Source organism: Vespa crabro, chromosome 18, assembly GCF_910589235.1.
Source record: "Vespa crabro chromosome 18, iyVesCrab1.2, whole genome shotgun sequence".
Taxonomy (NCBI): domain Eukaryota; kingdom Metazoa; phylum Arthropoda; class Insecta; order Hymenoptera; family Vespidae; genus Vespa; species Vespa crabro.
The window spans coordinates 80,670-106,668 of NC_060972.1; the positions used below are offsets into that span (position 1 = coordinate 80,670).

At 31.5% G+C, this 25,999-nt stretch overlaps 3 protein-coding genes across 3 annotated transcripts in view; 2 read left to right on the plus strand and 1 right to left on the minus strand.

The window, feature by feature from the left end:
- The window catches only part of LOC124430420 (fatty acid synthase-like), a 112,170-nt gene that overhangs the window by 40,008 nt on the left and 46,163 nt on the right, over positions 1–25,999 (minus strand). The window lies entirely within an intron of this gene.
- Positions 1–25,999, plus strand: part of LOC124430421 (fatty acid synthase-like) — a 104,641-nt gene that overhangs the window by 1,735 nt on the left and 76,907 nt on the right. The gene's annotated exons all lie outside the window — the stretch shown is intronic.
- On the plus strand, positions 703–1,215 carry LOC124430427 (fatty acid synthase-like). Its single transcript, XM_046976989.1, has 2 exons — positions 703–737; positions 828–1,215. Exons 1-2 carry the CDS (start codon positions 718–720, stop codon positions 1,177–1,179), a joined length of 372 nt encoding a protein of 123 aa, XP_046832945.1. The 5' UTR covers positions 703–717; the 3' UTR covers positions 1,180–1,215.

Consider the following 25,999-nt stretch of genomic DNA (forward strand, 5'->3'; position numbering starts at 1 on the left):
TTCTATGGCAACGGTAGGGCTTTCCTATCAAGATCTGAAGAATTGCTGTTCTGCTGATATCGACATCGCATGTCATAATGGAATTGAAAGTACAACTGTTAGCGGATCGACCAATTCTGTGAAAGCATTCATTAAAAAATTACAGGTTCGTTTGAAGCTAATTAGGATCTAGCCAATAAAAATATTCCTTACTATTAAATTGATTTTTTTTTGAATGTGTTTGTATTTGGCAGGCAACTGAAGTTATCGTGGAAGAGGTACCGTGGAATAATATACCTTATCATAGCCGTTATATCGCAGCAGTTGGTTCGAAACTTTTGGTACATTTAAAAAAATGATACCAGTAGCGAAACCACGAAATAAAAATGGCTCAGTACATCAGTGCCACGAAACGCGTGGTCGACATCAGCCATAAAACTCTCGTCAGCTGAGAATCATACCAATAATCTGTTCAAACCTATACTCTTTGCAGGAACATTAGCTCTGATTCCCGATAATGTTGTCACGATTGAAATTGGATCGCAAAATCTACTACAAGCGACTTTAAGAATATCATTGCAACCAACAGTCAGGAATATTGCATTAAATCATCCAGATGATAAAGATAACGTGATCATTTTTCTGCAAGCATTAGGGAAACTTTATAACAGCGGTAAACAGCTTGATCTTACTAAATTATATCCACACGTAGAATATCTGGTCAGTCGAGGTACTCCAATGATATCCCCACTTATTACGTAAGAATTACGAGAATACAGAAAACGAAATAGGCTAATAATTATTTCTTCTGAATGTGATGTAAAAATTCAACATTAATATGTGTTTAGATGGAAACATTCAAACGACTGGTTTGTGGCAGATTACAAAAGACAAGAGAGAATTGATTCTGGCGAACGAATATTTGAAATATCGATCGATTATGAAGAATTTCAGTATGTTAGTGGTCATGTGGTCGATGGCAGAAATTTGTTTCCAGCGACAGGATATTTATGTTTAGTTTGGGAAACTTTCGGCATGATGATAGGACAATTGTACACGGAATTATCTGTTGTCATTGAAAATATAAAGTTTAATCGAGCTACCACCATGCCAAAAAAAGGCAAAATTGAAATGATAGTCATGATTCAAAAAGGTACTTTCCACAACTTGTATCTATATATTGTTTTATTTAGAATTTAACATATGTCGATCTACTAACGAACAGGCAGTGGTAATTTCGAAATGCATGAAGGAAGTCTTGCTATTGTTACTGGATTGATTCGTTTTGCAACAAACTTGTCGAAAGAGAAAATACCCTTTGATCTGATCAAAGCGAATATTGACAATGAGAAGGAAGAATTAGATGCAAAAAATATCTATAAACAGCTAAAACTACGTGGTTACCAATATAGCGGTCTCTTTCGAAGTTTAAACAGTGCCTCAGTTTCTGGAAAAAAAGAACATGTCGAGTGGAAAAAAAATTGGGTTGCATTCCTGGATAACATATTGCAGATGAAAATACTCGCTTTAGATACCCGAGGTTTATTCGTACCGACTGGAATGCGAAAAATAATAATAGATACTAAAGCTCATCAACGATATCTGAGAAGTTTGACAACCAATAAAAAATGAAAACTCTTATTTTTATTGCAAAGTGAATCTATATAGCGAATTCCATTACATTCAATAATATTATTTCAGATGTACCTATACAATTACTTGAGTATATTGATACTGTGATTGTAACAGAGAGTATGGAAATTCATAATATTTCGGCACAGTGAGATTGCTCGGAAGAAACTTGTCAGTGATCCAATTATCGAAGAATATGAATTCATTGCTTTTCGTGATAGAAGGGAAATGTCATTACGCGAAATATTAACGTTATCTATGCATATTACTCTTGAGAATGTACCAATGACGAAAGTGAAAACAATAGAACTCGTTGAGAATAATGACAATATATCTGCAGAGAAACTTGTTTCTCCATTGTTCAGAGACGTTCTGGCCAATTTACGTTAGATTCACGCAAGCATTAATTTATTTGCACCACCAAAGAAATTTGGCAAAGAAGACGTTCTTAAAAATATTGAAATTTTAAAATCGACAAAATTACGAACAAATGATATAGCGATATTAGCAGTTGGATGTTGCTTGTTAACCAATGAAAAAAAGGAAAATTTAAAACAACTTTTGAAATCTACAAAAGATGGGGCTTTCCTTTTATCGCGTGAAAAGGAAAATATACCATTGGACTATTCTATTCTAAAGGAATTTCGATTAGGTATAGTTTTGGAGAAACGTACTTCCGAGGAATCGTGGATATTGTTAAGGAAGATCGAGAAAATTTCGAAAAATATTCTATTTATTAATGTTAGGAGCAATGAATTTAACTGGTTGAAAGAAGTACAAAATGTGCTTTCCAATGAAACACAAGAAGATAAGACGAGAGTGATACTTGTTGAGGAAGGAAACTTTCAATCTGGTCTCTTAGGATTCATTAATTGCTTACAGAAAGAACCTGGAGGAAAAATCTTTCGAGCTGTTTTAGTTCAGGATCTTACAGCCCCGAATTTTTCTTTAGATTTGCCCCTTTATTCGAAACAATTAGAAACCGATCTTTTCATCAATGTTTTACGGCCAGGAAACGTATGGGGATCATATAGGCATCAACTACTTCCATCTCGTGAACCAAAGCTTATGTATCATGCTTTTGTTAATCAGTTGGTATGTAAGAACATTTCATAAAATTTTTCGAATATCATGAAATAATACTTTTTTACAGTCACGCGGAGATTTAGTTCGTTATGTTGGCTCGAAGGACCAATTACGAAGGACTATCAAAAGGAAGATCTTGTTCGCATCCATTATGCATCGTTCGAGCGATTGGTTAATTTAAACAGAACGTATCGTTGTCGTTAGATGTTAGTAAAAGAAAGACGGCGAGGATCGTGTTCCTTATAAACGTTTTGGATTCGTCGGCTTAATAATATCAGGATCCGCATCGCTTTAGTCATGGCGAATCGACTAAACAATTCATTAGGCAATCTTACTTCCCTTTGAGAACCCGCACCGAAAGTTGTTCGCAATAGCAAAGATTACCCTGTGTTTATGAAATAACACGTCAAGTCTTTCCTCGGGAATAAGTTCTGAGAAAAGAACACGAGACTATCACATATCAGGTATTTCTACAGAATCGTTGACTTAGATTAATTGCAAATTGATTACTTGTTAAGTAATCTAAGTTGCGAATTGGTGATAAAATACAGTAAGATTAAAGAAAGATACCCGTAAATCATCTATTCGTTAATCGATTGTTTAATGAGATTTTTATCACATATCGAATGCATCAATTACATTAGTCATCTTAGTCACAAACAAGACGTTATCAGTACTTATTCGTGAATAGCTATTAATTTAGTTACCGAAAATTAACACATATGTATTTATTTTGCTTGCAAAGGAACACACGTTTATTAGTTTAGATATCGAAAAGTTATGCATATTCATTTTATAGAATAGTTGTAATGATGAGAAGGAGAATCATTTTAATGTACGTTATAATAAATTTTTGTACTGATTTTATCGAAAAATTTGTTATACCATTCAATCTTTCCGACTATTTATCTTACAGATAATATCTATCTTGCATTTTAATTGCCGTTATTAAAAAAACCTGGCTATCCTTTACTTATCTCCGACTATATATATACTTGATATATTATATTATATTATATAAATAATATATTATATTATTTACTACTATACTTGATATATTTTTCCTTTGAGTAGACTTCATATAAAAGAATTTAGAATAATAAAATTAGGTGATGAGCAGCTTAACATATTGCACTACAGCGTCCTATTTAGCGTCCGTTGTAATCCCGATTTAATATTTTTCTTGTAATAAAGGATTTATGCCCTGGACAATCATCATACTCATATCATATATTAAAGTAAAAACAATTAGCTTAGACTGATCGTGAGTAAGAAATTGTGTGGAAACAAATGCATAACTATCATAAGTTACTAAGATAAAGAGAAACAAAAAAATGTTTCGTATATTTCTTCGTATGTTGTTTGTATTAGGTGGGTGGTCCTGCGTCGTAATTATCAAGGACTCGATTTGTTGAGAATACGGGCGTCAAGTGATATATTTTTCCTTTCTTTGTTATCATAAATTTCCGTCATCATATGTGCCAAGATTTATACAATATAAGTATATTCTCTCTTTCTTCTTCTTTCTGCTGTTTTTGTTATTATATTATTACACTACATATTATTATTATAGTAATAATCATATATATTCACTAATTTTAATATTAAAAAAATAATCGAAAAATTATACTTTATATGCATTTGCCATCGAACAAAATTATACTGCTGCTGTGTCCTATCTAGCACAGATCACCGCGAAATTCACGTCAGCCATCTCTGGAGGAAAAAAATATGAAAAATTGGATACTAACACTTTACTAAATTATTAAATAAAAAAAAAGAGTAAATTATTTCATTATTTTTTTTTATATCAATACAATAAAAAAAAAATTGGAATCTAGTTAGCCTAGAACACCTAGTATTCATGAATTACGAATCTGGATGCTGCCAATATACTATTCATTATTTATACAATCTCTTTCTTTCTATTTTATAAAGTCTAAAAGAAACTATAAATTTTCAAAATTTGTAATTTTTTAAAAACTCAGATCCGTTGATATAAACGTTTGAACATGTAATTCCTTATTTTTGCAATAGAATTATCTGACCAGAGCTCATTAAAATAACCGAGTGAGTTACCGTAGCATCTTTGTGCGAGAATCGTAAAAACCATTTTTTTTGCGATTGGAAAATTTCAAAAAATCTAGGCAACAGTTATTTACTCAAACAACCAAACAGACAATCGCTACTTCACGGATATAAAATGTACACTATTCAAGCGTGTATATAAAAATCAGTAGTTGGGCTTCATCTTTTTGGCACAAATTTCAAGGAACGCCATAGTATTAAAAGTTTTTTTCGGGAAAAATGTCGTCATCCATGAGAACAGTAGTAATTTTTGACTAATTATGAAGAACAAGATCTTATTTTAAAGGAGAAGTTTTAAGATACGACGTTTTGTCTGAATTTCGAAAAAGCTTTTTATTTGTGCATAAACTATTCTCGGAAAAATATCATTTTTTAACACGATTTTTTTCAAAGCAAATAATGCTTTTTCAATATTCAGGACAAACAGCGCTGTAGTTTAAACTTAAGTCTTTAAAATGATACCTCGTTTAGTAAAATTAATCAAGAATTCCGCCTGCCCTCATTGATTGCGTAAACTATTAAAAAACCAGGGGTAGTAATCAGCCCTAAACAAAAGAGGAAATTTTAGCTTCAATAATGTTGTTTGTGTGTATAAAATGAGCCGATTGGAAATCGATCAAAGTATGGTCTGTCCTGCGTTGGTTTATGGAAGCGCGGCGTACGAAAGATAGGCGATAAAATAATGGACTCGACAAATGGCCGTAAGAAATGCTAAATGCATTGATACGAATGTGAATGGAGGGAGGGGGGTGAAAAGGCTATGGGATGACTTAAAGAAAAGAATAGAGTAACGAGTGTAGTCTTGAGTGGGCGAACAGAAAGTAACAACAGAAATTAACTTCAGAGAATAACGACAGAGTAAAGACTAAATTCTTGAGTAAACCAGAAAAAAAATAAAGAGTTGTAATATTTTAGTTGTAATATCTCTGGTATAGTATCTTTATTAATAAAATTCTTGTTAACCAAGAAAAAGTGTGCTGTGCTAGTTAATGTGTATCTTCCAGATAGAATTACGAAAATATGACACATAAATAAGAGAAAAAATAAATAGAAAGAAAAAAGCAAAAGACATAGAAAAAATTAAACCAGGCAAAAAAAAAGAAAAACGCATAAAATATAGGCTTTTCTCTCTGTCTCTCCCTCTCTCTCTTTCTCTTTCTATCAATCTATCTTTTATACTTTCATTGTATTATTAGAAAATCGAATTTATAATTACATATACGTATAATTTATAAAATAATTTTTCCACGCACACATGTTTTACGTGGGTTTGAAAAATATTTTATTCTAATCGATGTTTGACTTTACACACAAGATGGTTCCGAAACATCAAATTATAAAAATACTTTCCTCGCAATGCAAATCTATCATTAAATTTTAAGATTAACGTAATTACAAATATGTGTCTTATAAACAGAGATTACGCAATATAATGATATAAAAATGGTATATCAAAAAGAGGAAAAATATTTAAATACATTATGTTTTTCGCAACGTTGTATCAATGAAAAATTATTTATAATTTTTTAAACATATACATTTTTCGACAGAATGTATAAATATGTAAAGCTAATATTCTTCAAAATTGATTCCTATTCCTCGAGAGTTACTCATTCAACCATTCAACGATCTACCAATCTAGCAAAACTTATTTTGGTAGTGCTTTAAAAATTCTATTCTTGGAAAACTACAGAAAGTCCTAATCATGTAAGTACTCTGTATAATAAATAACAATAATATATAACATTATTGCTATATACTATTATAACGCTGAAATAAGAAAAAAATTGAATCCATCCATTTTATAATGTTTTGTCCATTGTAATACAAAAATATACAAATACAAAGGAACGTCCGTGAATTACATCCTCTCAAGCTGAGTTCCTTTAGAAGACAGATGACAATCGATTTATTAGACATATTTTATGGGTGTCTAGAAACGGGCTTCTAGTTCCAAATTTGACTTCGAACTTCTCTAGGCCGGCTCATAACAACATATAATTACATATATAATAATAGCTAATAATATATATAATTAATAATAAATATATATATATATTTATGTAAAGAAAGTATACTTTTTCCAGGTAGATTTGTCACGCGTCTCATGGCCCGCCCTTCCTTTGTTTTTGTTATCAACAAATTCTTTTGTTACCCACAAAGCGAGCCGTTAGGATTTGAGGAGAGAAACTGACAGCAAGAAATAGAACGTAGACGAGAGAAGTAGTACGAGAGTAAAATATAAAATTTAACAGAGTGAACAATAAACGTAAATTGTCGTTTCTTTGTTCACAGAGAAACATATTTCCGTTTGTCACTTCACACTAATTAAAACGTGTTAAAATAAAAATTAAGATATTATATTTATATATATATAATATATCATATATAAAATATATAATATATAAATATATATATAATATTATAATATATATTATTATAATAAATATAGATATAATAATATTAATAATATATATAATTAATAATAAATAAGTGCATTAAATAAAATAATTAATCTATAACATTTCTTTCGTAAAATGATACGGTTGGACAAAAGTTCTAATCACAAAATCATATTCTACCGTCGATACGGTAACAGATCTTTTGTTTCCGTTATACGATGATACAAAGAGACATATTATATTTTAGTCTACTGTACGATCTATTACTTTACCACATGCCGATAATACGTTATACATATCGTTCTGATGGTAATTGCCCCTTAATTTACTGGATCAATTCCGTGTCAACAGATGTAATTATAATACACGAATAATTAATAATTGAAATTAACGACAATAAGTATCTATTAATTGTTTCTCATGAATCATTCAATACGATTCATATTATTAATCGTATATACTTATTAATCTCGGCTTGATATAAAAATAATTGTTTTTCACTTTTTCACAAGAAAAAAATAAAAATCATGAAATATTTAACATTACAAGAACAAACTTCAGATATACTATTTATCGCGTAATCATTATATTGAGCGTTATATAACGATTGTCACATCAATTATGGAAATGATGGCTTTATACCAATTAGTTGATAAATATAAATCAAATTTTTAATCAAGGCCATCCTACATACATCTATGTATTGTTTATAAAATAATTCTTCGATTAGCACGTAAATAACAGCGATTCAGAGAAAATGCAAATCTGATCGATTTTGAAATCTGATGAATGTTTGACCATGCACATAAGATTTATAGATGTGTTTCATAAACATCAAGTTATAAAAAATGCATTATACTTAAACGTAACACACATCCAATATGTATAGTTTAAGTATATTTTATTTACACAGATATATCTTATTGCGAGTAAGTAATAAAATTTAATATAATATTGTAAACTTGAGGATTCTTTCTCCCCTGAGAAAGTGAATGCGAGTACATATGAGATAAACAGAGCGGCTATTAGACAAAGAATGTAAAGTACAAACGTTAGTGACATGTACATATGTGTGTATGTGTAAAGCCAGCCGATAATATAATAAAGAAATAAAAGGCTCAGAAGTTGTACGTAGTTAACTGCTGATTAAACAATAGACATGTACGAGTGTTGCGTGTGTGTGAGACAAGTCGATCCAGAGAATAGCGTAAAGGAATGCGTAGGAGGCTGACGTCAGAAAAAATAGTTAACCAGAAGAATACTAATATCATCGGAAGGAAACGCATAGAAGACTAACATCAGAGAGGCAGCTGATTATAAGCTTGGTCTATCCTCGGAAATAGGATCGATGTAAGAAAAACGATCAAAGAAAGTATGGATTGTCCCTAAGGAAATAGATTGATGCGATCTAAAAAAGCAGACAGCGAAACGACTATCAGGACAACGAAGCTACAGTACGCATGTATTAAAACAAGTACGGATAAGAAGTCAACAAGGTAATTAAAAGAATAGAGGATCGGGCAGTCTTGAGTAGACCAACAAGGTAACACATTAAACAGAAGAATAACGTGGCAAATCCTGAGCAGAGTTTCATCAGTGTTAAGACTATAAGTTGAATCCTGAGTGGACTAATGGGTTGTAACTTTAGAGCTACGAATGTAAGTAATGAATAACCTAGTAAGTTGTGAGTAATCCCATGTGAAAATCCGAGTAGAGTTAATGCACGAATGGATATCAAGTAATGTCCGAGTCTGCAATGTCCGAGTAAAATCGCGTCATGACCGAGTAAAGTATTAGAAGTTAAGTCTGGAAAAGTCCAGATAACAATTTTAATTCTTAGTCGAACAGAGTTTGTGTGAGAGACACTTCGTATTTTAGTTTTACGATTTTATTTTTTTACATTTTTTTGTTATCTTTTTTTTATTTGTTATATTTTTTTAATAAAACCCTGGTTACTGAAAGAGTAATGTATCGAGTTTGTCGATCCATATCTCACATGTAAGATTACACAAAATTTCAAACAATTTAATGATTTAAAATTCGTATATTAAGAAGTGTAGAAATTGTTATGTTTCAAATGCATTTCTTACGTTCTCAAATAATATATAAGATAGATATTCTTTCAATATTATCTTTTATTTTGTAAAAGTTATTCATTCAACGTTCAAAATGATCCAACGATCTAACGATGCATATTTTACAACAACGTTAAAGATTTTATTTTCAAAAAAATTCAAAACGATTCAATCATGTAAGTAGTGTTTAATTATTCTCTTTTTTTTTATTTTATTGTTATTGTTGCGTCGTAAAAGCGTAAATACGAGAACATTTCCAGATACGCGATAAATAAGGATGGTAACACTACGCTAGGAGACCGTCATCAAAATATCGCTTGCTGCGTTGCCGCAGATTAATGAGAGAACGCGCATTCTTTTAATGGATTCCGTGAGATTCGCTAGGTAAATGCGTGATAATAAATATTGCAGTCATTGAAATTATCACTACATATTTGATGAAATAAAATATAGTTGTTGATGTGTTTTGTATAATGATGCGTAGTTAGTTATACTGGCTATTTCTGAAGAAGTGATAGCCCGTATTGTATAATAGGATTCGAAAGTCTGGATGTCGTGAGTCTGAAGGATGCAATTTGATTGACTTTTTGGGGTCTTTAGAACTATTCGTGAAAACTGTAGTGAAATTAGGAAAGGGAATAAAATGGACGGTGTTGAAGTATAATCTGAGCATGGAAAAGGAAATAATAATTAGTCAGGGATAGTTCATTGGAATGTTTAAACAATCCATGTGTGCCCCCTTTGTTCTAATGATCATATAGACTAGATGTCAATGCATATTTCAGGCCTAAGCACCAGACAACCTTTGGCTCGTCGCACCTAAGCGTCTATTTTCACTATTTATTTATCGCCCGGCTCGACGCACTATTGAAAATTTTACTAAGAATGCATAAGCCCTAACAAAAGTAGCCATGTATTTTTTATCTATACGTTTTCATAGCCAGTACCCAATGAGTTCTTAATGATAAATATTTCTTATAGAGATATATGACCCTTAAGAGAAAATGTGAAGAATTGAGAGACGCACGTGTGCATCAATAGTTATAAATTGCTACAAGTAATACTTAATATTGTGTGTAGGTGTATGAGTAAATAATTCATAAAAATGAAATGAATAAGAAGATGGAAGTCACAAATTAAGAAAGTTTCATTGATTGATTCTTCGACATTAATAATTGAAAAACATGTAATTTAAACGAAATAATACTACGCAATTAAAGAAAATAATTGGTTGATAAAATGTATATATTATATTTTATATAACAATTATTTATTTCACATTCGTCACGTAATGCATCAAAACGTTAACTATATTAAAATTGCATCGTTTTATCTGTTAAACTTATCCAACGAAAATAATGAATTAAACACCTTTTTAACTTTAAATGTTGTAATATAATTAAATAGTATCAGTAATACTAATAAATAAATAGTAACCGTAGTTACTGAAATAGTGTCAGTAACTTCTCTAATAAAGAGATTCTTTTAAAATACTCAGTAAAACTCATAGTAATAATATTCTTTTTATGGAAAGAAAAATTAAGAGGGAATTCTACGTATGCAGAAAAAAGGAAGATTTTCGTTTAAAAAGATAAGACAAAGAGAGAGAAAAGAGGGTGTAAGAGATGAAAAATGAGCTTATATTTCGCAAAAGGGACGATTTGTTTGATTCGAAAAATTCAATGAAATATAGATGTGATCGATAACCTTTTTATGAATTTTAAATCTCACCGGAATAAATCTCATATCCCTATTAAAGATAAATTGCGTTAAGCAACTAGTACAAATATCTTTTAAAAATGAAGAAATTTGTTGACAATTCTCATGTTTCCTTTGACATTGAAATTTTAATCTCTCAACGTTAAAATCAACCTTAAAATCTGATCTTAAAACAAAACAAGCTTGAAATCTAACGTCTGCTAGTTTCTTGTTAATTTATCGATTAATATTATTTTCATTAGAAGTAATTACTTACCTTCTTATCTAGTTCGCTTATTTTGGTGTTTCGTAGATTAGTTCATAAAGAGATAAATTATTTTCAAACTTATCATATCCGTTATTGCTGAAATATCGATGTCACATGATAAGTGTGATAAGTTCATTGGAAGTGACATCCTCTACAACTTTTATTAGGTACTTATTAGGAGCTACTTTCGTCTACTTGAGCAATATTTTTTTTCGACCTTATTTAAGATTCTAATAAAATAAGAAATTACCATCTCTTTTCCATCATGAACATGTGATAAAACCCCTCTCATCCCATTACCGGAAGCATCAGTGTCTTTGCAACAGAAAATTTACAACTGCCAATAGCGTGATAGTCACCTTTAATCTCTCAAAGGATTTTTTAAAAATTTGAATTCAAATTTTCATTTTCCGCTACAAATATTTTGAGATCACGGAGAATCGCTTTACAAATCTTCGATAATCTAAACAAAATTTCAGAATGCTGTAACTTGCTTTCTATTTTGAAGCATAGGTCACAGTATTAATCTTCCCCGGATCCTGTAGAGAGACCTCATTCCGACATTACGTATGACAAATATCTCACTTCCCTCTCCAAAAGCTTGCTTTTCTGTGGATTTACTTTTAAATTCACTGCTTGTAGCGTTGCAGAAATCTTCTGTAAATTTTCTAGCACATCTTCAAAAACACGGCTATAAATAATTAAATCATCAAGAGATACCAAGCAAATCCGATTCTGCAAATCTTGAAGGACATGTTCCATTAAACTCTCAAATGTGTCAAATGAAGTATTATGTGACGTCAACAGTTGGGTCTTGAATGGCTGTAGAGTAACCGAAGTGCCTGCTGCCTACCAATTACACCAACCTAATCACATGCCTTTATTCGATCAATTTTTCGGAAATCTTACACGGGAGCAAGGCTCCTTTTTTCCCTTTTTCTTTCACAATAGAACAGTCAAACTGTGCCAGTAAAGATTTACTTTAACTTACTTATTCGATGAAATGATGAGAGGGGCTCCGAATATCGTTCCTCGTGTCTATATTTCTTAGCCTTTCGTGGGCTCTAGAATATACTACTGACCCTTGAATTGGTCACCTCTTGTTAACGATAATTGAGGAATAATAAGGCAAATCGATGCTCGGTATGCGACACCCTTTTCTTCTCTTTTACGATTTGATTTATTTAGTGTAAAATTGGTGATGGAAATTTACAAGAATATAAGTCTTAATTATTTCTTAACGAGAAATTGTTCGCGATTAATTTGAACAAACTAACTGAGATGTTCTGATCGCAACTGCTAACTGTAAAGAACTGTTCTTTATAACTGACTGCAACGAAGTGAAATTAACGACTGACTGCAATGAAGTAATGTTAATAACTGATTGCAATGAACTATTCTAGACGGCTAGCTGCGATGAATTTATCTAGACGACTGTGAATGATGAAGTCCTGACAATGAAGTGTTGACGATGAAGTGTTTTCTGCTGCGGGCTCGCCTGCAGCGTCTAGTCGCTTAGGCGCATACTGTGCACGCGCCTTCTTGCACGAATCGTTCTCGCACGTTTTTCTGTCGTCAAGGACGATAAGCCATTGCGTTGTTCCTGCGTGTACTTCCTTGGTCAGCTTTATCTCTGCACGCGTGGAACTTGCGCGCTCCGCTGCCAAGGGTGAAAGAGGCATGATGCATCTACATTCCTGCACGTACTTTTTTTGTCTTCTCGTATTTCTTTACTACGTGTTTTATAGATAGTTCTAAATTACTTATCAACTACAGGTTGAAAATGATTATTCTTATAGGAAAGATAGAGGAGAAACAATTGAAAATTTGTATCTCTCTACATGAACGCGTATTCGTGCCTATAAGGGTTTCTCTCCTTTAATGTGTCTTTTATAGTTTCTAGTTGACTTACACACGAAGACGTGATAATTACATGATCCGTAAGGCTTAACTTTGAATTGCCGAAGTCCTTTCCCTACCGAGAACGCTGTCTTCCCTCTAGTGAATGTTTATCTGTCAATATCCAAGTCAAGGGTCATAAACCATGCACTTCCAGATAATGGGAGTAAGCAAATTATACATTCGCGGCAACGAGTACGAATTCTTCTTCGTTACTGCATTCTACTTTATGTAGCAAATACGAAACCTCCAGGAACATTCGTTCTAGTAGATCACTCCAGAGACCCAAGGGTTCGAAAATTCTTCTGTCACTCACAGAATCCTTGTATTCTCGATAATCTAATCTGCTTCTACTCTTAAGCGAAGAGGAATCCTCCTAGGAATTTGTTTTATGGCGTAAAAATCAATCAACTCTACAGTGCGATCCACGATTCCTCAATTTCCTCTAATAATATCTTCTGAAAACTCTTCTGAGAAACTATGAAGAAACTTTCAGAAATCTTTTTTTTGCTCCATCGAAAGATTCTTAGAATTTTCCTGAAGAACATTATTTAAACTATTAGTTCTTTCGAAATCCTCGTTATCGAACCTGAATTTCCTATTACAACGCTTCGAAACTGCCGTCTTTGACAAAAAGTCTCGCCTTAAGATACAATCGTCCACTATATCTAAAACTAACTTTTTAGGAAGTTCTCCTAATTCTATTAAAACTTTCAGCTTTTTCATAGCAGGCGAAACTTCCCCAGTAGGATAATGCAACCTCTTCCCCATCAACGTGCTCTTTTCTAACAAACGATCAATGAGTTATTGATTTACTACTTTGAACCAATATCCAAAAGAAAAACACGCTCTACTATTCACATATCTCTGAAAGCTGATAGAACTGTATTCACCTTGCAAATAGCGGTACTACCTTCAAAATAAAAATATCGGGATCTCTTATTCTCAATCAAACTCGATCCCCTTAGTTCAACTATTTCTAGCGTCCCTTTCGTACCTTTTTCAGACAATTCGATCGAAAATGTCCCTTCTCCCCGCACGACCAACATTAATCAACGTCACTAAGTTGTTTCCTACTATCGTTTCTGTTCTGATTTGCTCAATCTCTAAAAAAATTTGTCTCAGTATTGCTTCCCTATACAATTCCCCATTCTGCAAGACATGCTCATTTCTGATAGGAATTGATTTTTGATTGAGTCCTGATTTTGTAAGAAATGAGTATTGTTTTCCTGTACAACTCTAATTTCCAAAACCGTTGTTTCAGTTTTTCTATGGGAACTTATCCCCTCCGTCTGTCGTATAAATGGATTCTTAATCGCGTTTATAAATTGAGTTCCCGTGATATTATCCTAGCCCTCCAATCTACATTCAACATATATGAGTCGTGTTAAACGATAGAAATCTGCGTCCAACACCACTAAATCCTCCCACGCTCTATACTTCCGTCTATAAAATTCTGTATTATTTTTCTGAACACAAAGATTCTCCTCGAATCGCATTTCCAAGTGCACTTTTAATTTACGCGTGCAGAAATAAAACTGATCAAGAAAGTACATACAGGAACAACGTAACGAAATGGCTTATCGCCATTGACGATAGGAAAACGCGCGAGAACGATTCGTGCAAGGAGGCGCGTGCACAGTATACGCCTAAGCGACTAGACTCTGCCCGGAGCAGAAAACACTTCATCGTCAGCACTTCATTGTCAGGACTTCATTGTTAGGACTTCATCATTCATAGTCGTCTAGAGAATGTTAAATACAGCGGTTCTCTTACTATCTCTAAAACAGCTTACATCCTCCCAGGATGGCACGACGTAAGAGCTATCGCCTTCGCCGGGTCATTCCTGAAGAAAAACTCGAAATTTGCTAAATATTCCCAAAAATATTCTATTTCGTCGAAATTATCCGGGTTCGCCGAATAATCTGATTCTAATATCGGATTTCCAATAGAATTTATGAAATTGACAATCCTCTCTGAACTTTCACGTCTTTCCTTCTTCTAGAAAGATATGATCGTAAACAGTTAGATCAGATTGCCTTCCTCACAAGTCAGTAATGAAGAGAAATTTGTTTCGTCCCTCGTAAAGAAAGATATTACATACTTCTCGTAAACTTTTCTGATTTTATATTGATTACAATTATATTTTTTAATTTATGATATAATTTATCTACTTTTTTTCAGGGCTGAATTAAATTTCCCTCGGTTTTTACAAATATAAAAGGATAAAAAAATATCTTCTCTGATGCAGTTAATAAAGCTACGGTATGAATAAACGGACATTTTTGTTCAAGCATTTTTTTGTAAGAACAGACTTTATATCATGTTTTGCTTTAAAGAAGGAATTGTTGTTTTCTATTCTGGTTTAATTGATATTAGTAATCTAATCAAGGTCGAAATTAAGAATGAATATTTTTCTTCTGTATTCAGAACTCTTCTAAAATTGCCAACACTTCCTTCATCTTGGCGAATTCTTCAAAGCTGATGAATTTTGTAATTTTTCGTTTTCTGATTATGTTTCCTTTTCTTTCCTATATGTTCCACACTAGCTGGACTAATCATGAAATACATAGTCGTGAAATTAATCTTGTCCGATAAAAAAGAAAAATCATTCATTGCCCACTGCTGTAGAATCCCCGTCGTAATTTGAACACTGATAAAATTGATCGTTACATATTTGAACCTTTACTTTTTTCAGTATATGACGTAAATTTTATTTGCTCCAAATCGTGCCTAGCTAACAGGAGTTGTTTGTATGCCTCATAATCGATAGTTTTTCATTTATTAAAATGAATATTCGTTTGACATACTGTTTCCACTGATAGAAAACTCGTTTGCTTTTCAACCGAGAAGCTTCATATGCATGTAAGCTCTTCAATGATTATTTTGGATGAACTTCTGTGAGATCCACTGTTCTTTCTTTATACGCCCAAGAGTACATAATTCATTGGATTGATGCGAATTACTCTGTCACAACATCATCGTTATCTATCGGTAGGCCTTCACACTACAAAAAACTAACAGTAAAAAGGAATATCCATTACCATTACATATTCTTGCAGTTCACTTACGTCCTCGACGTCTTTTCCGTATGAGAAAAGACACGTGCAAAGTAGATAAACGTTAACTCTTCATATTCGATTAATGTTACTTGCATTAATTGTTCTACATTTCCTTAAAACATTCACCAATTATTATTATAATGTTGTAACCATTAATAATATTATTTAGAAGAAGCTAATGATATACTTATGTCCCATTGCAAAAAGGATTGCAATTCTTCGTTTAGCAGTAAATTCGCAATATCTTAGATTACATCGTACGTTATAGATAATATATGTGTATCGAGGATGAGATAACATATTATGCACAAAAACATGATAAAAGTAGATCACTTCTTCTATTATATATTTATTGTACGTCGTAATCATGTTTCTATGCAGATACATATGTCTAGGATGTTTTAGGTGAGTTTGAGTGATAGAGAAGAGGTATGTAAAAAAATTTGCCAAAATCTGTATAAACTGGAGGAAAATGAACCACTGAATAGTTCGATTTTGGCTGAACCATATTATACATATTTCCCGAACTTAAGTTATATAATTATTGGCGGCTTTGGTGGCTTTGGTTTAGAATTAATCTAATGGTTGGTTCTTCGAAATACTAAAAATATTGTTATTACTTCGCGAAACGGCTTGAAGAATGATTATCAACAAATGAGAATCAAGAGATGGAAATCATACGGCGTGAATATTAAGATCCTTGTCGGTCTCGATGCGGCTAAACGAGAAGACAGCGAGCTTATAGTAAAATCAACAATAGATGAAGGTCCCGACGATGATATATTTAACCTCGCGGTTTCTTTGAAGAACCGTATTTGTCGTAACCAAACGATGAAAACTTTTGAAGAATGTTTCAAGGGAAAGGCCTGGGCAACGAAATGTTTGGACGAAGTTACTAGAAGGCTTTGTCAAGATCTTCGGCATTTCGTAGTTTTCTCTTCCGTCTCGTACGGAAGAGGAAATGCTGGCCAAACGAATTATGGTATGGCTAATTCCTTTATGGAAAGAATATGCGAAAAAAAAGTAGAAGAAGGTTTGCCTGGATTAGCTATTTAATTGGCAGCGATTGGAGACATCGGTCTTGTCGTGGACATGCAGGATAATGATACTTGTTATTTGCGGTAATCTACAAAAAAAAATAACATCATGTTTAAAAGAAATCAATAGATTCTTGGTACAGGATAAACCTATAGTTGCTATTATGATAGTTGCTGAAAAACAATTAGATGGCGATTGTGCGGACAATGTCGTAAATTCTATCTTAAAAATTATGTTTAAGTTTCGATTTATCCATGATTATTGCTAAATTTAATAATTTTATTTTGTTTTCACCAGCTTTTTTTATCTTTATCTTATTTAAATAAAGAATTCTTGATTATAGATATTAAAGGCTTGAAGAGTATCTATCAACAAACTTTCTTGGCTGAACTTGGAATAGATTCTATGATAGATATAAGAATAAAACAAACATTAGAGCGTAAATGTGTAAATAGATTATAGTAATGATAATAAAACTGCTAAAAACGAAATATTACTTAGTATAAAGATGTTGATATATTTGTTGGGTGAAAAACTGTCTTTCTAAATAATTATCCCTTCTAAAATTTATACAGAGTTAAGTTAAGGTGAGATATTTAACATTTCAGGTATGAAAGGCTATGGTAGCATTTCCAAAATATTAAAACCGAAAATTAAGTCGCCTGCAACTCATTTCTTACTCGGGACGAATTATGGATTAAAAACTATAGAAGAAATGGTCCATTTATTTCTACCAGTATATTCTTTTACTAAAGAAATATATGATTATATTAAATATTATTGAATCTGTTGTATTAAAATGGTATATAAATTTTCAAGTAAAACAAATAGATGCAGATACATGGGACCAGAGATGTAGGGAAGTGGAATACTCATAAAAAAAATGTGTTCAATACAGGCCTGAGAGATAAATGAGGATAATATCCCTTTGTTTGAGGAAGATCTACAGGCTTCAGCAAGAAAACTAAAATCAGGGAAAACTTGAACCATGTTCATTCCAGGAAATACCTCTTAAGATGATACAGTTTGTAGCCAAGACTAAAATTAAATGACTATTATTCCTATTCATACAATGATAACAGATAAAGTCTCGTTTTAGTGGAGGACTTAGAAGCTGATCTTTATCCCAGAAGAAGACGGGAACGTAGCGGTAGGATTAATAATCTGCAGGCTCTTATATACTCTCGATTCGACTAGCAAATTGTTTAAATAATCGTTGTTACCTAGGATGAACAAGACAAGTTATCACCAATATAATTTGAATTCAAGACTCCAGAATGAATGCTAGATACGACGCTATAACCCCTGAGAATAATAGCTGATGCAGTTACTCGGACACGAGCAAGCCCTATTAGAAATGTTGGGATAAGACCCTTAGTCGCCGATCCTCCCCACGGCCTTTTCGAGAGAATTGTTAGCTAACCTCACAACTAATTCCCTAGCAAAGAGAATTAATGGTTTTGAAGATCCTCGATTTTCTATGACGAATATAAATTAGGTTAAGTTAGAGAAACAACGACATTAACTTATCGCAAAAATCGAACGCTACTTTGTAGATAATGTATTCGAAAGTATTGTGCCCAAATTTCAAGTCCTAAAATCTGATTGTTTCCGAAATTTCTTTCCGATAAGGTCGAAAAACGCAAAAGAAAGTAAGTGTCCAGTTATTTGGATAATAAAGTGGTGTTTTTTGCTTATATTTAATCAGCGATTTCTGGTTACATAACGTTCCTTCAGCTGCAGGATGTTTTTTCTACTTTTTTGTGCTCTAATCTCCGATGTATCGTAACGCCGCTTCTCGAATTTCATCCACAATCGACGCAAACCCTGACGCAATTCTAACAATCGAAATGCTAAAATAATTCGTCTGTTCATAAACTTTATTTTTTATGAGAGGACTAGAATTGACACTGATTGATTCGCAGGAATCACACAAAATTATTAATGTAAAACCGAGTTTACGAATGCTCGATTCTATCAACTTCATTTCACCGTTGCATGCCCTAAACTTCACAACATTACTAATTACAGAAAAAACGGTGAAAAAGTTTAGAATTCTGTACATATACAAAAAGATACAACAGAACAAGTATGCCGGCTGAGTACGTACGGATTGAATCGCGATCCACTGCTTGCAGCTGCCCGATCGTTCTACCTAGAAACACCTATAATTCCGTCAATTTTTCGAATTTTAATACCGGATATAACTTAATTTGTTCGCAAAACTTCAAAAAAATAAAAATGCAAAAAAATCGATTTTTTTAAACTTCTTGGTGGACAAACCCCCTAAGTGAATCAAAATACGACTTTTAAATCAAATTATTTGATAAAAAGAAAGGAGCAATAATTCAATATAATAGTTCATACATTCACTGGATGTACTGCAGAATGTTTGACGTTACACTCAGAAAATATTTTATTACTACATGGTAGTCGACAATACATATTTTGAATGTTTAATAAAATAAAAGTTGTTTTCAATCTGAAATTCGAAACACATTTTATAAGGAAGTATGGATTAAAAAGATTATAAAGAATAACATCAATACAAAAAAAGCAAAAGACTTTTCAAATAATATACCACTTGAACCTTATTATCATTCAAAAGTTTTAAGGAGGTTGTCATTCTTTTAGGGGTTAGCTCAAAGTAGATCAATATATGATAAGGATTTATTCTATTCTAATGAGGTGTTCTCGAGTTTTTCGAAAAAATTACTAGATATGGTAGTCTTGATGGACACTTTTCATTAGAATGAAAATATAGATATATATATATAGACGATCCATTTTAAAAGAAACAAATGATTTTGGTAATATAAATATATATATATTTACACAAACATATACATATACATAAACATATACATATATATATATATATATATATATATTTTACACTACTATACAAACGTTAAATAACACCTACCGCTTTGCTTTGCAGTTCGTACTAATGTATTTTCTCCTCTTTTTTTTCTTTTTTTTCTCTTTTTCTCTTTTCCAACGAATTTTTAAAAGAGGAAATCTTTTCTTTCTTTCCTAATTTTAAATAAATTTTTGCGATGTATCTTATACCATTTTTATAATATATGTATGTATATATCTGTGTATGTAAATTTTGCAATATTTGCGATATTAATCTTTTCACTATGCCAGACTTTTGAGACACACCAGTTATATCATATGGTAAGATTTCATTCGCGACTTCATATACTGAAAACGGATAAACATCGTTAGGCGTTTATTTTTGAAGAAATATATTCAAATAATCAAAACAATGAATACCACTACATTAAAACAATATTATTTATTGCTTTGTATTTCGCATTGAATTGTTCATGTACATACTATAAATTTAACATTAACATTGAGCTTTTTTCACAATATATCTAATAATCTAGTAAAGTGTGGTACAATTAGAAACATATTCCTATATCACATTTTATACATTCGTAATGTGTCTCACTTCTTCTCTTATATTTCCTACACACTACACATTTGCGCTTTGTGTTTTTCCGAATTCCTGCATTTTCACGTACGGAAACGGAAAACGCCTTTGTGTTAAACGGAATGGCTCATTATCATTACTTTTGATTTACTTTCATGTTTTACTTGAGCTGTATTTTTGTAAGACTTGTTTTATATAACATAAATGAAATTTACTAAAAGATAAGTTTCTTCGAATTACATAGCTATATAAAAGAAATGTATTATCCAAAGTTAAATCAAATACATGAAAAAAGAATTTCTTGAATCATTTAAACCTTTTTCAGGTAGAATTCAGACTATATAAAATCTGATCAAATTTGTCAACCGCTCCCATTGTATTATTGTAATCAATTATATATTGTGCTCTGATTATTTTTTCTTTTGTTAGATAAAGTATTTTATTTGTTTCAATCATATTGGGACAATAATAGATGGAAACCGTCCACACTTCCCATTTGTCCATCTATTTCAACGCTAATATATTTCTTGTCAAACGAAATACACATTCTCTTTTGTTTATCTTTTTATTCAATTCCGGTATATTCTAAATGTTTCTTCATATGCGTTAGTTAAGTTTTTATATAATTCGAAAAATAAATTGGGACTATTGTACGAATTATCGATAACAGAGTGTGTATCCTTTTCCAAGATATTGTTCAAGAAGTGTCATTATTGTCTGTCCAGAATTTCCTATGGATTTTGATGGTATATTTTCAGATATTATACATATATACATTTAAATATATACATTTAAATCATGAATATAGTCTGTCTTGCTATCACACAAAACAAAGGGTTTAATCCCAAATCTGTTTTTTTTCTGATGATGTATATTGTTTGAAATAACATCTTTCTTGAAACAATAACAAACTTTCATCTATATATAACTTTTCAAATGGATAAATTGCAATTTTAATGAATGTTTTTAATTGTTCAAAAATATAACGTATCTTAATAATTGGATCGTGATTTTCAATGTTGTTATCACAAAAATGCAGGTTCTTTAGTAATAATGTATAACGATTCCTTGACATTATTTCTTCAAACGATTCTGTTCTTATTATTTTATCCTTAGATCAATATTCTGATATAGCAATCTTATGCATTTATGCCATTAGCATCATAACTATTAAAAAATTAAACATTTCAAGAACAGTAGTTACATTAGAATTATGTACAGCGCCTCTAGTACTATTTTCAGAATATTAGTTATTTTGTTCAACAATGAAATGGATGAGTCCTTCTGAAAAGAAAACTTGGAAACAATCGAGAATAGATGATTGCACATTTACACTTGCCTTGATTCCATTATTCTCGTCATCAAATTCATGAATTATAGGTTGGAAATTTCTTTGTATCCATGAAAATTTATTTCTACATTTTTTTTGCTTTGCTATAGTTTCTATGCTATTTTCTTCTGATTCTGATGAAGAGATGAGAAAATGAAGTTTTTTAATCATACATGTGTAAAAAGAACAGGCATTTTAAAATCGCTTGTTTCCTCAGAATCAGAATCAGAATGAGAATCATCAAAACATTAGAATGTCGCACCATGTTTGCATGCACTTCTTCTGAACAATTTCTTACCCCAATTTGTCATTTTAAGGATGAAACAAAAAAAAAATAACTGTAAAATACAAACATATTTAAATAATATATGACTAACGGAATACATAATTGCTGAATTAGTATTTACTTAAATCTGACTGATATAAAATCTGTGGGAATTATGATAGATAAAATTTTCCGGAAGCCTATAGAAGCCACTCGTGTCAGTGGTCCGAACAAATTTAAGCGTCTTTAGGAGCCTACAGTACCATAAGAGCAATATTTTCATGGATCTACAGTATCATAATTCTTCATCACATGACATCCCTTTTCTTCTTATACAAACATTGTCACATACATTAGTACAATTTTTATGTAGTTTCTCGTATAATACGGGAAATGAATACCAAATATCGAGAAACAGTGTCCTTTCTTGGAGAAGTAAATGCTTTGATAAATGAAGCGCTATGGATCTAGAGATTTCATGTGATTTGGATTTTGATTCACATACCAATTGTTCAATATAATGTTAAAAATTGAAAATATGACCAGTTTGAGATTCAACTGCAAAAAATGTTTTTAGGTTAAATCTTGCTTGTTTGGAAGGAACGTACTGTCTGGATGACAGTTTATACTTCTTTTTCCATAATATCAAGCTTTTATCTACAATGACGTATTGGCCTGGCCGATACGTATTTTGGAAAAATACCAATAAAAAGTCAATAATAGATTGTATTTTATAAATTTTGTCAATAACTTCTGGGTTTCTTCTACTATTATCTGCATCGTTGAAATGAAGGTATCGTAAAATTTGTAAGAACTTTCCTCTTGGCATAGTTTTCTTTACAAACATTAAATTGTTTATTGGACCTTTACTTTAATACATAGATAATATGGGAAAATGAACAATGCTCATATATATAATGATCGCGATGAATGAATAAGTATCACTAATTGTAAAATTGCAAAATCGCCTTTAGATACCTTGTCTTTTCCTTTACTTTCATTAACCCTTTCGCTATGGCAGCCCCGTCCGCCAAAGTACCGTCACTAAACGGAAATTCGCGCCGAAAATATGCACAGTGCGCATGGTTTCTATATACATGTTGTTCTAAGTCTTAAATAGAAAGTGTGCTGAATAAAACAATCATTGCTATAATGTAATAAGTATATTTACATTTTTAATATGAAAGGACTTACAAAATTATTAAAATACAAAATACAAAATTATAGGTAACATAGGTATTTATATAATTACAAAACTTAACGATTAAATGTTTAATATAATTAATAGCGACACGAAAATTATTAAAATATAATGTGTAAATATAATACGTTAAAAATATGTACAAAATATATAATAAAATATGTAAAATATGTAAAAAATATGAAAAAACTAATAATGTAATTCTGTGTGATATATTTGGAAGCAAGGATCTATACAAAGGTCAACATCACAATATTTGCACTCATACCGCGAATCCGTTTTTTTATCATTTTTGCTACAAATTATACACCTCCGTCTTCTGTTTTCAGCTTACAAAATATGGGAAAATACTTGTCGGTTAATCTCATCTGATTATCAGCCGATCTGCCTTGACATCCCGTTGCATTGTGACGATACTTTTCGATTATCTGTTTTATCAGTGTCAAATGAAATTTTGCCATCGATATTGTTTCCCTCCGATTGTGCTTGTACATACAATATGCATTCCACACACAGATATCTATAAGGTGGAAGAAAAATTTCCAATACCACTTTAGCGGCTTCTGGATACTCTGTTCTCTTCCATATCTTGATATTGCTTCAAAATTGACAGTATGCATAGTGGAAATCATATGGATTTCTTTTTTATCCATCTACTTCATTGCTAGCAAGTTTTTTGCTGCACGAAAAAATGCCTCTCCTTTTTTCAGTCGCTCTTCCATCTTCTGCATTCCTTGACGTCTTTTTTTTACAGTGCCGCATGCATTCGTACAGTTATCGTTTAAAAAGTTAAATAATGCAGGACTTGAATAAAAATTGTCAGTGTATAGTGTGTGACTTTGGACTAAGTATGGTTGCAAGAGTGATAAAACAATTGTACCTGATTTTACGATTCCGCTGATGTCACTTTCTATAACAGTTGACTTTCCTTCGTAAACTATAAGGTCTTGGACATAGCTTGTTTTGCAATCACAGAATATGTATGATTTTATCCCAAATCGATTCCTTTTCGAGGGAATGTACTGCTTGAAGGACCGGCGACCTTTGTATAACATGAAGCTTTCATCAATGCAAACTTTTTCATGGATAAAATGTTTCGCAGAACGATTTTCGTATCATGTTTATTATGTCACTTATTTTATATAGACGATTATCAGTGGGCCCTTGTTGACGGCTAAAATGTGTCATCTGTAGTATCCAAAGATACCGATCTCTGGTCATTATTTCACTAAAAATACTACTGCGTAAATATTTATCAATACTCCAATACTTGTGTAACGCTAGTCATAATTATTATACTCAAGGAAATCCAAGTGAAAACTGACGAAACTTACGCGAGAATAGTCGAACAAGGAATATTATATTGTAAACATTGACAAAGTGTGGTATGCGTGGTATCTTATCTGCGGTTATAAACTGCATAAATAACTGCAAACTATTTTGAATATATATATATATATATATATATATATATATACACATATAAAAGATAATTTTATTACGCATATAATCTCACTCAAAACATTTCTAAATTACGATTAATAATAGTCCATTAGAACAAATTATTATCTAAATTTATCCATTTCATATAAATTCTCAATTTAGTATGGTTAGAAAATGTATATGAAATTTTGAAAATATATTTTCCAACATTTATGATCAGTCTCGTGAAAAATCATTTCAGTACTGGTACTAATAGTATCAGTAGTAATAGTAGTGATAGCATTAATTCTAGTAATAATAGTAAGTATTAACTTGGATCAAGAAAAGTTAAAATTAATACATTTTAAACCTATCAGTTTCTATCTAATAAATATAAATTAAATTAACGTTATACGCAATAATGCGATGATACGTTAAATATAAATACATAGATATGTAAAATGAAAATATTAAATGTTCAACTCGAACGATCTTTTCTCGATGATACTTCCATAAATTTCAAGAATAGACACTTCGCATGATCCGACGTAGAGTAGACGTACCTGTAGTATATCCATTCTCTTAACTCTTAACCTTCCTCTCTCACAATCTCACTCTCTCTCTCTCTCTCTCTATCTTTCTTTCTCTCTTTCTCTTTATTTCTGTAATTGAATAAATTAGAGAAATAGGAATGAGTGAATGTGCGTGTTAGTAAAATAAAGAAGTATGGAGTGAGTATGAGAATGAAAAAAGTGAAGAAACTGTAGCTGCTTCGGTAAGAAAGAGAAATAAGTGAATGAGTAAATGATTAGAAATAGTAAAATAGGGACATGATGAGTGTTTCATTGAATCAGAGAAGTAGTGAATTAGTGTATGAGTGAGGAAGATAAATAGCAATGTAACGTATGATTGAGTAGGATATATAAATAGTGAATTAATTGAATAAAATATAGAAATAGTAGTGAATGATTTGTGGATAAGATAGAGTAATAAGTATGTGAGTGAATTAAATATAGAAATAGTAAATATATAATATATATGTGTATATATATATATATATATATATATATATATATATTCCTTTCCGGACGAGAAATATTGGCGTGCAG